Raw genomic sequence first — 12299 nt, forward strand, 5'->3', positions numbered from 1 at the left:
ATCAACCTGGTCATGAGGGAAGCACATATTTAATAACCCTGCATAAATTTCAAAGGCAGCTCCCAAGTAAAGAAGACACTGAATCCCTGATCATTTTCTTATGAAAACTTCAGTACTTCCTAAAAGAAGAAATGAGTCTTTCACTTTAGTTTTTGTATTGTATTTCTTATTCTCAATATAGCAAAATTATGACCTGATACTACAAATAGATTTACAAAAACGTGGCATAAATATTTCACCAACAGGATTCACTTTGTAATCATTGTACCTTTTGTGGCAAGATTTCCAGATGCCAGGTTTCTATTAAGACTTTTTTTATGCTGTAATTTTTTTCTTTCTTCTTCAATTTGCTTTTTTTCTTGACTTAATTTTACTTCTCTCTGAATTTCTTTTTGTTCTTCAGCTTTTCTTTGATGTTCTTTCCAGGCTTCCAATTCTTTAGTTGCTTTTATCCGTTCATTTTCTTTCATATCTTCTATTTTTTTCCTCTCTTGTTCTTCAATCTATAAAAATTTCAATAATCAAATCCTTTAAAACACATAAAAACATTTTTTACATAAGATATTCATTAAGATAATTATTCTTACCTCTAAATTCTTGTTATTGTCTCTGTAGTAACCACTAGAATGCAATAAACTTAAAGTGGGAAAGATTTAGTAGAATGCCCATTGTTTGGGAATCATGAAACATAGGCTCTAGTCCCAGATCTACCATTAATTTTGGCTATTAGCTACAGAAATCATTTCTTCTAGTCTCAGTTTACCCATATGTAAAATATGGGCAGGCATTTAATTAGATGATATCTAAGGGCTGGTGAAAAATAAAATAAGATTTTCTTTATTTAAAAGTTAAAAGTTAAGACACTCTCTCAAAGCCTACATATATACACATATGAACACATATACACATTTTGTTTTCTTTTTAATCCTCCCTTACCTTGTTTTAGGACTGAAGTTGTACCAACTTCATCTGAGGAATGAGAGATTAGTAGAAGGGGAATGAAGAATTAAGGAAAGTTAGTCTCTGGAGGCTAGAAATGTTTGAGTCCTGAATCCTGCTGCCAACTATGCACAAGCAGTTATCTGAAATTTTGACAAGGAAAGTTAAACATCAGATGGTTTTGAGAGCAGTATCTTGTATAGGAGTATGCCAATGTTTTCCCATTTCATAAACTTCCCTCACTTAGGTAAGAAAAAATAGAGTGAAATCGAGTAACTGGTTGGTGTATAAGACTGAATCTATGTATCTTTTTTTTTCTCCTTTGTATGCCTTTTATTTCTTTTTCTTCCCTGATTGGATTGGCTAGAATTTCTAATACAATGTTGAATAGAAGTGGTGAAAGTTGACATCCTTGCCTTATTCTCAGTGGGAAAAAGATCAATCTTTCACAATTAGGTATGGTGTTAGCTGTACATTTTTCATAGATGATCTTTATCAGATTATGGTAGTTTACTTCTATTCCTGCTTTGTTGAGCATTTTAACTTTGAATAGATTTTCGATTTTGCCCAGTACTTTTTCTCTCTATTGAGATGAGGCTGATTTTTGTACTTTTATCCCTTTATATGGTGTATAATGCTAAGTGATTTCTGGGTCTTAAATCAAACTTGGCAGTCCTAACATAACAATCTTTTTTAAATATATAATTCATTTTGCTGAAGATGTTTGCATCTATATTGATGAGGTATATTGGTCTTTGGTTTTTGTGTGTGATATCTTTGGTTTTGGTATTGGATAAATACTGTCCCCATAGAATGAGTTGGGAAGTGTTTATTCCACTTCTGTTTTCTGGAAGAGTTTATGAAGGTTGGTACTATTTCTTCTTTACATGACTTGTGGAGTTCTCCAGTGAGGCTGCCTGGGACCAGAATTTTCTTGTGGGAGACTTAAAATTACAAATTCAATTCCTTTATTTGTTATAGTTCTATCTTGATTTTCTATTATTATTGAGTCAGTATGGGTCATTTTTATCTTTCTAGGAATTTGTCCATTTCATCTAATTTGTCAAATTTATTGGCATAAAGCTCTTCAGAGTATTCCCTTATTACCCTTTTAATTTCTTTAAGGTCAGTAGATAGATCCCTCTTTCATTCCTGTTTTTGTTAAGTTTTGTCTTTTTTTGTTTGTTTGTTCAGTCTAGCTAAAGTTTTACCAATATTTTAATCTTTTCAAAAAGGCAACTTTTAGTTTCATTGATTTTTCTCAATTGTTTTTCTATTTTCCATTGTATTGATTTAACTCTGATACTTATTTTCTTCCTTCTGCTTGCTTTAGGCTTAGTTTATTTTTCTTTTTCTAGTATTTTCCTCTTTTTCTATTAAAGCTATAAATTTCTCTCTATATATGCTTTAGCTACAACCCATAAATTTTGATTTTTCCCCCAATTTATTAAAAATATATTCTAATTTCCCTTGTGATTTCTTTTTTGACCCATGGGTTATTTAGAATAGTGTTGTACAAATTCCAAATATTAGTAGATTTCCAAAATTTCCTTTTGTGGATGATTTCTAATTCACTTCCATTATGGCCAAAAAATATACTTTGCAATATTTCAATCCTATACAATTTTAATTTAATTGCAACTTCCTTTGTGGCATAGTATATGGTCTATGCTGGAGAATGTTTCATACGTGCTTGAAAATAACATGTTTTTGCTGCTGGTGGGTGGTATGTCCTATGGATATCAGGCAACGTGTTTGACAGTATTGTTTGAGTCTTGTTTACCCTCACTGTTTTTGTCTACTTGTTTTTTGTCAATGATTGAGAGTGAGGTACTGAAATCTCCAACTGCCCTTTATCATTTTTTGGTACTCTTCATGTCTCCATGTGAATTCAAGTTACTGTCTCATGCATTTCCTTGCCCCCATACCTTCATTCCCTCTGTCCTCTGCCCTCCTTCGTATGATAATTGTGTATTTTACAGCTTATCTTTTATAAGCCCAACAATACAGCTTTATAATTATTGTTATATAATTATATTTTCAATTAGTTAAGAAAGGAAAAGATAGTCATATTGTCATTTATATTTACCTATGTAACCACCTTTAGTGGTGCTCTTTATTTCATCATGCAAATTAGAGTTATCATCTGCTCTCATTTCCTTTCACCCTCAGACTCCTTTAGTATTTCTTGTAAGGTAAGTCTGCTAACAACAGATTCTCTCAGCCTTTATTTGGGACTTTTTAAAATGTTGCCTTTTCTATGTATCTTTCTTATGGTGTGAAAAATTTCTCAGCTTTATCCTTGGAAGAAGCATTGTCCAATAAAACTTTCTTTGATGAAGGAAATGTTCTGCACTGTCCACATGTGATTAAGTACCTGAAATATGACTAGCGTAACCAAGGACCTCAATTTATGTTTCATTAATGTAAATTTAAATTAATCTAAAATTTTAAAGTATACCTGGTACACCACTAAAATGCTGAAATGATGTTTCCTAGGATACAGATCTAACATTATGGGTATTAAAAATGTACACTAATATCTGCATAACTGTGCTGGTTTGAAATGATGTATGTACCCTAGAAAAACCGTTTTAATCCTAATCCCATTTTGTAAAGGCAGTCATTTGTTCTAATCCCTACTGAGTATTACATGTTTGAAACTGTAATTAGATCATCTCCCTGGAGATGTGACTTAATCAACAGTGCTTATTAAACTGGATTAGGTAGAGGTGTGTCTCCGCCCATTTGGGTGGGTCTTGATTAGTTTCTGAAGTCCTATAAAGGAGGAAACACTTTGGAGAAAGTGAGAGATTTAGAGAGAGCAGAGAATGCTGCAGCACCACGAAGCAGAGAGTCCACTAGCCAGTAACCTTTGGAGATGAAGAAGGAAAACGCCTCCCCGTGAGCTTCATGAAACAGGAAGCCAGGAGAGACAAGTAGCAGATGACACAGTGCTCGCCATGTGCCCTTTCAGCCGAGGGAGAAACTGTGACTTTGTTCACCAAGTGCCTTTTCACTTGAGAGAGAAACCCTGAATTCCATCAGCCTTCCTGAACCAAGGTATCTTTCTCTGGATGGATCCCTGTGATTGGACATTTCTACAGACTTACTTTAATTGGGATATTTTCTCAGCCTTAGAACTGTAAACTAGCAACTTACTAAATTCTCCTTTTTAAAAGCCATTCTGTTTCTGTTATACTGCATTCTGGGAGCTAGCAAACTAGAACAATAACTTAATACTCTCTTCTGGAAGAATGATTCTTTATTTTCTTATTGAACTGTGAACCACTGACTTGAAAGTAAATTTCAAAGGATGTTGAATGGGAGTTTCCTACAATCCCAGAATTGCAGCTAAGGCCTAAGTTAAACACAAACAATGCTAATTATCATATGTTCTGAGTTCAGAGTGTTGCCTGTAAGCAGCCAATAGGTAGGGGCAGGAAGAATCTACCCACAGGCCCATGAGTGAATCAGCAATTAAAGCCTGTCCACAGGGCATGATGAGTAGTTAGTCTTAGCCAAACAGGCAGCCACAACATAAATGGAGATGACAGCTTCACCCAGTTAAACAATGACGTCTGTCTTTTCTTCCTCTCCTTCCTCTGTGCCCCAACATATGGAGAAGGGAAAAGTATACAAACAGCCAGAACACCCTCATTCCTTGTAATCCTTGCAAGCAGTCAATTATGGAAGACATTTTTAAAAACATATCAAACTATGTGTTAATTACCAAAATGAGACTGATCTTAGAACCAAAACTAACAGGAAAGGTATGGTATTACGGCCAAGATGTAGTTAAGGAAATATATACATATAATCTTAATTTATAATAAACTATATTAGAAACGGAAAAATAATCTAATTCTTCAGGGAGGAGTGTAAGTAAAGGGAGGGGGCAGGGAAGGCTTCATAGAGTAGGAAACAGAAGCTGACAGAAGGAACTAGAATGAAGAGAAAACCATGAAGAAAGAAACAACGCAAAGCCAAATCGATAAAGGAAAAAGAGAGATTACACATCAAATAGAAGTGAAATCAGAATCCATGAAGGTCTGAAAAACAACAACAACAAAAAAAGATGCTGTGCTGGTTTTGATGCTGTTATGTAATCCAGAAAAGCCAATGTCCTTTCTCCTGATCCAATCTTTGGGGTTGGCCATGTTCTTTTTAATTCTGATTCAATATTGTGGGGTGGAAACTTTGATTGATTGTTTCCATGGAGATGTGGCACACCCAGTTGTGGAGGTGACCTTTTTATTGGATTATTTTCATAGAGATGTGACAAACCCCAATTGTGGGTACAGGTGTGACCTTTTGAGTAGATGGAGATGTGACTCTGCCCATTCAAGAGGGGTCCTTTTTAGTTTACTGGAGTCCTTTAAAAGGGGAAACATTTTGGAGGGAAGCAGACACTTTCTTAAAAATGTTCTCTGTCAGTTCACAGAACAATTGCTAATGAGCCAACATTTCCTCCTAAACTTTTCTTCCTCCAAACAATTGCTTCTGAGCATATACTTCCTCCAAGATAGTTCTCTATCAGCTCAGAGAACTGCTTCTGAACCAACAGAGAGACATCTAGAGATGCTTGGAATGCTGACAGAAAAAGAGCAGACACTACTATGTGTCTTCTCATGAAATGCTAAGCACACCAGAGCCCTGGAGAAGCTAACTGAAGGCCCGCAGATGCTTAGAGATGAAACCACTGGTATCAGAAGCTACGGAACTAAACACAAGGACCAGCAGATACCAGCCACATCTCTTCCCAGCTGACAGAGGTGTTTGGACACCATCGGCCTTTCTTGGGTTGAGGTATCTTTTTCTGGATGCCTTAGTTTGGACATTTTACAGCCTTAGAATTGTAAACTTGTAACTTAGTAAATTTCCTTTTTAAAAGCCATTCCATTTCTGGTGTATTACATGCATGCAGCACTTAGCAAACCAAAACACATGCCAAATAATATGGGATCTTAGTTTAACATGGGCAGCAAACACAATATGAGAACAATGAGCAGCTCTAAACCAAATTCATGAAAAAGAGGAAATCTACAGTTATTTCAATCTGGAAAGAATGTCTGGTTAAGCAAGGCACAGTTCTTTACCAGCCAATGTTACCTAAGAGTTACATGCAAAAATCATAAATTAAGTATCAACAAACTAAATCAAGGAACATATTAAAATTATAATAATCTTGACCAAATAGGGCCTTTCTCATTTATGATGTTAAGAAACCAAAAGGGAAAAATAGTGTGATCTCAAAACATGTCAAAGTATCAGTTAATAGTAGGAATAGGAAAAAAAAAAAGTCATAACTTGAGAAAAGGACCCAGACAATGCCATATTTCATGGTGAAACATTAGAAATATTTCTAGCAAAATCACTAAGGCAAGTATGCCTACAGTTTAATATTTTCCTAGAGGTCACAATCTTTATAATAGAATTTTTTAAATGAGAAATATAATATAGATTACAAGAAGGCAAAATTGCCACTACTTGAAAACAATATTGAAAACTAACAAAGAAATAACATAATTAGCTGACAGCCTACTGTAACAAAAAAAAGTGAATTCAGGAAGGCAGTCACATATAAGATCAACTTATAAAAACTAACTTCCTGTTCTAGTTTGCTAGCTGCCGGAATGCATCACACCAGAGATGGATTGGCTTTTAATAAAAGGGGATTTATTTTGTTAGTTCTTCAGAGGAAAGGCAGCTAACTTTCATCTGAGGTTCTTTCTTACGTGGGAAGGCACGGCATGGTCTCTGCTGGCCTCCTCTCCAGGCCCCCTGGGTTCCAACAACTTTTCCTGGGGTGACTTTTTTCTGCATCTCCAAAGGCCTGGGCTGAGCTGCGAGTGCTGAGATGAGGAATGCCGAGCTACTTAGGCTGTGCTCCGTTGTGCTCTCTCATTTAAGCACCAGCCAATTAAGTGAACATCATTCATTGCAGCAGACACACCTCCTAACTGACTACAGATGTAATTAGCAACAAGTGAAGTTCATGTACCATTGGCTCATGTCCACAGCAACAGAACTAGGTGCCTTCACCTGGCCAAGTTGACAACTGAATCTAACTACCACACTTCCCTACACACAGGAAAAAAAAGAACTACAAAATACGATGTAAAAATTTCATTTCATTAGTAATTGTAAGAAAATCTTTTAAAATGCTAAGAATAACATAATACAAGCAAGTCCTATGTGCATACTAAATAATTCGGCTGATGGACATAAAGAAAATCCTGAATAAATAGAGATAAATATCATGTTCCTTGAGAGAAATATCAATATTGTAAATATGTTAACTCCCTGAAACTTAACTTATGAAGTCAATGTAAATCCAATCAAAATAACAAGAGGACTTCTTAAGGAACTTGATAAGTAAATCTAAAATGCATCTGCAAAAGACAATGTGTAAGTTTTAAGCAAGCATGAGGATATCAATGATAGCTCTCCATAAATATAAAATTTGAAAAAATTATCAAAAATAACCATTTTAGGAAAACAAACAGGAAAGTACACTGACAAACTACTGTCCTACCACAAAGACATAAAACAAGCAGAAACTGTCAGAACCAATTTTGTCAGAACTCTAGAAAACAATCAGTAGTTTACAGGAACCAAGTGAATACTAAATCAAGAAAATGACAATTTAAAAATGCTCCTGGCATTCAATATCTCTGTTAAAACACTGGCTGAATAAAAGCTAAAGAAACACAGATTTTGATGGCCATATATGTCAAGGAATACAGTCTTTGAAAAATAGTTGGAAAAATCATTAACAAGTGGCCTACTGTGCCAGTTTTAAAGTATTATGTACCCTAGAAAAGCCATGTTTTAATCCTGATCTAATCTTGTGGGTACAGGGTTTCTTTTAATTCTGATTCAATAATCTAGGCTGGAAATTTTTTATTAGATTATTTCCACAGAGATGTGGCACACCCAACTGTAGGTGTGAACTTTTGATTAGATGGAGATGTGACTCCACCCATTCCAGGTGGGTCTTGATTAGATTATTGGAATCTTTTAAAAGAGGAAACATTTTGGAAAGAGAGCCAGAAACTTCAGAAACAGAGGTTACACAGATGCCAACATATGGAGAACAGAGACATGGATGTTTGGAGATGCTTGGATCCCAGCAGATGTCACCTTACGATGTTAAGCAAGCCAGAACCTGGAGAGAGCCAAGGGAAGTACTGAGAAAAGACTGAAGATACAGGCCATGAACAGAGTACAGTGAGGCAAGAAACAACAGATTAAAATGGTAATAGAGCAGAAGATAATGGTGACAGTTCTCACAGTAGTAATGCATCCACACAAGCAATCAGGAAGCAGGACCTAGTAACAAAAGGACCAAAACATCAGATAATTCTGGGTTTGAGCTTAGTAATAACAATACAATTCTGTCAACTTATCCAGTACTAGATAGTGTTAGTGAAATTAAATTAGTATTCAGGCCTCATCCACACTTACAGAAAAAGATGAGTGCTGACAAGATTCAGGCAATGCCACTATTTATCACTTATCCAAATCACTGGCTGTGAGGTTAGCTTTAAAAAACTTAGGAACAAAGGAGAATCAAATCAGATAAACCTTGATACAGCTGGCTAGTTCACTGTATTTAATGATTCTTTTTCTTTGGAATTGGTCAATAAGAAATACTGGAGAGTAAACAAACCCATGGGACTTTAGACTTTCGATTTCTTCTTTTTGTTCATTCCTTGCTTCCTTATATCTTCCCTCAATTCATTGATTTGATTTTTGATGAGGTTTTCCATGTCTGTTCGTACATTCTGAATTAACTGTTTCAACTCCTGTATCTCATTTGAATTGTTGGTTTGTTCCTTTGACTGGACCATATCTTCAATTTTCCCAGTGTGAACTGCTATTTTTTGCTAGCGTTTAGGCATTTAATTACAGTAATTAGTTTATTCTGGAGACTGTTTCCACTTCTTTTACCTAGTGTTTTCCTGCTGGATGAATCTGTTGTCTCTCTGTTCTTTGACATTCAGTTCAGCTTTTTCTGGACCACTAGCTTAGGTTTTGTTTAACAGAGGAGAATTTTTCAATTCTTGTTTTCTTGTTTCTTGCCCTGCCTATATGGTGTCTTTTTTCTCCCACCCTTAGGAGGGTCTACTTAGGTATTACAGACCCCAGCCAGATTTTTTCCAGTCCAAACTGGCCTCCTGTCAGGAGGAAAGAGTCACCTGCATCAGTTTTCCTAAGGGTGAGACCCAGAAGGTTGAAAGACTTTCCTGTGAAGTCTCTGGACTCTGTTTTCTTATCCTGCCCAGTATGTGGCGCTTGTCCGCCTGCAGGTCCCACCAGGATAAGATGATGTGGTACCTTTAACTTTGGCACTCTCCCTACTGGGGACGTGGTGGAGACAGAGGAGAGGTTGTAGCCTGGTTTTAATGGCTTCAAATTACCAAACTCTGGAGTCTGAATTCCTTGAGGGAGGGATTCCACCTGAGTTGGGCCCCACCCCTTCCCTGGGGAAGGCAGTCTCCACACAAGCTCTCCAACAAGCTTGTTTCTGCCCATGAACGGGGCAGTTGCAGCCTGAGAAGCCCTGTTGTTGTTTTCAAAGGCAGTCATGCCTTTGTAGAAACACAGCCACAAAAACCTCTCTTTCTTTTTTTTTCTTTTTCCGTCAGCCCTGCCCCCTTGGCGCCGGGGCAAACATGAGTGACCTCTGCTTTGACCATGTTCACCTGAGCTTGGGGCCTATTTTCCATAGTCAGAATTTGTGAATTAATTCCACACTTGAAGCTTAGTTGCGCACAGTCCCTGCTGCTGGTAAAGTCGCTTTCCTTTCTCCTATGGGAAGCAGCCTGCAGGAAAGGGGTGCCAGCCAACCCGACTTGGGGAACTCACAGTTCTGGGGGGGGGGGGGCTCGCAGCTGGTCCAGACTGGGGTACGCTGTGTGCCCAGTCACTGACATGTTCCCAGGAGCTGTTCTGTTCTGTTCCTGGTTATTCAGTAGCTGTTCTGGAGGACGAACTAAATCCCACACCTTGCTAAGCTGCCATCTTGGCCGTCTCTCCACCCATGGAACTTTAATAAATTCCACAAAGGAGCACAAATAATCTTTTCCTAAAAACAATTCTTAGTATGAATTTTTTAATAGTTTATTTCTTGAATATTAAAGATATACCATAATTATTTTTATGGACAGAACTTTGTAGATATAGTTCAGTTTTCCTTATGAGCCAGACTCATTTACACCATGACAAACTTTTTTTCTTAACATAAAGACTTCCTTTGTGGAAAGGACTGCAATTACTCTGTACCATTACTTTCCTTTAAAAAAACTATCTATTTTGTATTTGTATGAAAATTGTATATTTTCAGAGAGTTCAGTTCTATTTTGAACCTTCTTTTGACTGGAATTTTTCATAGTACTTTATTCCTGTTTTTTTTTAATTTATTTTTATTATCAAACCAAAACAATACACAAACACAGACACTCTTAACATACAAACATTCCATGTATGATGTACAGTCAATGGCTCACAATACATCACATAAGTAGTATATTCATCACCAGAATCATTTTTTAGAACATTTGCATCAGTCCAGAAAGAGATACAAAGAAAAAAACTCACTCTCCCCTCTAAATGACCACTAGTATTTCCATCTACTATGTATATATATAAATATATATATTTTCTTTTAACATGGGCAGGCACCAAGAATTGAACCTGGTGTCCAGCATGGCAGGCGAGAACTCTGCCTGCTAAGCTACCATGGTCCATCCTACTCAATATATTTTAAACTTTGTTCCCCCTATTTTTTTCTATACTCCTTATCACTCCCTTTCATTGTTCACTGGTATTTCAATCTATACAATTTATTTTAACATTTGTTCCCCCAATTATTTATTTCTTTTAAAGCCATAATCTTTTTACTCATCTGTCAATATTGTAGATAAAAGGAGCATCAGACACAAGGTTTTCACCCTCATATGGTCACACTGTGAAAGCTGTATTTTTATACAATCATCTTCAAGGAACATGGCTACTGGAACACAGCTCTACAGTTTCAGGCACTTCCCTCAAGCCTCTCTAATACACCTTAAATTAAAAAGGGATATTTATAAAATGTGTAAGAATAACCTCCAGGATAACCTCGACTCTGTTTGAAATCTCTCAGCCATCAACACTTTATTTTGTCTCATTTCTCTCCTCCACCTTTTGGTCAAGAAGGTTTTCTCAATCCCTTGATGTTGAGTCCCAGCTCATTCTAGGATTTCTGTCCCATGTGGCCAGGGAGGTATACACCCCTGGAGTCATGTCCCATGTAGAGAGGGGGAGGCAGTGAGTCAGCTTGCCATGCTGGCTGAGAGAGAGATAGGCCACATCTGAGCAACAAAAGAGGTTCTCTGTTGGTGACTCGTAGGCCCAATTTTAAGTAGGCTTAGTCTACCCTTTGTGGGGATAAGTTTCATATGAACAAACCCCTAGACTGCGGGCTTCACCTATTGATTTGGCTGTCCCCACTGCTTGTGAGAATATCAGGAATTCTCCAACTGGGAAAGTTGAATTTTCCCATTTCTCACTGTTCCCCCAAGGGGACTTTGCAAACACTTTTTTTATTCACTGTTCAAATCAATCATCTATCTTTTCTTCTGGTTTCATTTGTGGCCCCAGACTTCCTCCCTCCAACATTTTCACATTCAGTTTCATTGAGTGTACTAACATTATTGTGCTACAATTAGGTAGTATTGTGCTATCTATTTCTCAATTTCTACAATCAGTTCCATTGCACAATCTGTATCGCTTCAGCTCCAATTACCCAAAACTACCCTATTGCTATCTTCTGATGGCCTCTGTTCCTAAACTGAAGTTCTCCAAGTTCACTAATGTTAGTTCATATCAGTGAGACCATATCGTATTTGTCCTTTTCTTTCTGGCTAACCTCACTCAGCATAAAATCCTCAAGGTCCATCCATACTGGTATATGCTTCATGACTTTATTCTATCTTACAGCTACATGATATTCCATCATATGTATATATACCACAGCTTGTTTAGCCACCTGTCTGCTGATGGACATTTGGGCTGTTTCCATCTCTTTGCAATTTTAAGAAGTGCTGCTATACACATTGGTGTGTAAATGTTCGCTTGTGTCTTTGCCCTCATGACCTCTGAGCAGATACCTAAAAGTGGGATTGCCAAACTGCCTTCCACAGCGGTTGAACCATTTGACATTCCCACCAACAGTGGATAAGTGTGCCTCTTTCTCCACATCCTCTCCAGCACTTGTTGTGTTCTGTTTTATTGATGATGGTCATTCTGGTGGGTGTGAGATGATATCTCACTGTGGTTTTGATTTGCATTTCCCTAATAGCCAAGGAAGT

The 12299-nt window shown here is 37.0% G+C and overlaps 1 protein-coding gene across 6 annotated transcripts in view; it reads right to left on the reverse strand.

The window, feature by feature from the left end:
- Nucleotides 1–12299, reverse strand: part of DNAAF4 (dynein axonemal assembly factor 4) — a 124091-nt gene that overhangs the window by 62113 nt on the left and 49679 nt on the right. For all 6 annotated transcript variants that reach the window (XR_013162414.1, XR_013162412.1, XR_013162411.1 and 3 more), the window contains exon 4: nt 269–503. Coding sequence is in view for 2 of the 6 variants with exons in the window: in XM_077127982.1 (XP_076984097.1) it covers nt 269–503 (235 nt within the window). In the remaining 4 variants the exon portion in view is untranslated. The remainder of the gene's footprint in view (nt 1–268; nt 504–12299) is intronic.

This window comes from Tamandua tetradactyla, chromosome 14 (assembly GCF_023851605.1).
Source record: "Tamandua tetradactyla isolate mTamTet1 chromosome 14, mTamTet1.pri, whole genome shotgun sequence".
Classification (NCBI taxonomy): domain Eukaryota; kingdom Metazoa; phylum Chordata; class Mammalia; order Pilosa; family Myrmecophagidae; genus Tamandua; species Tamandua tetradactyla.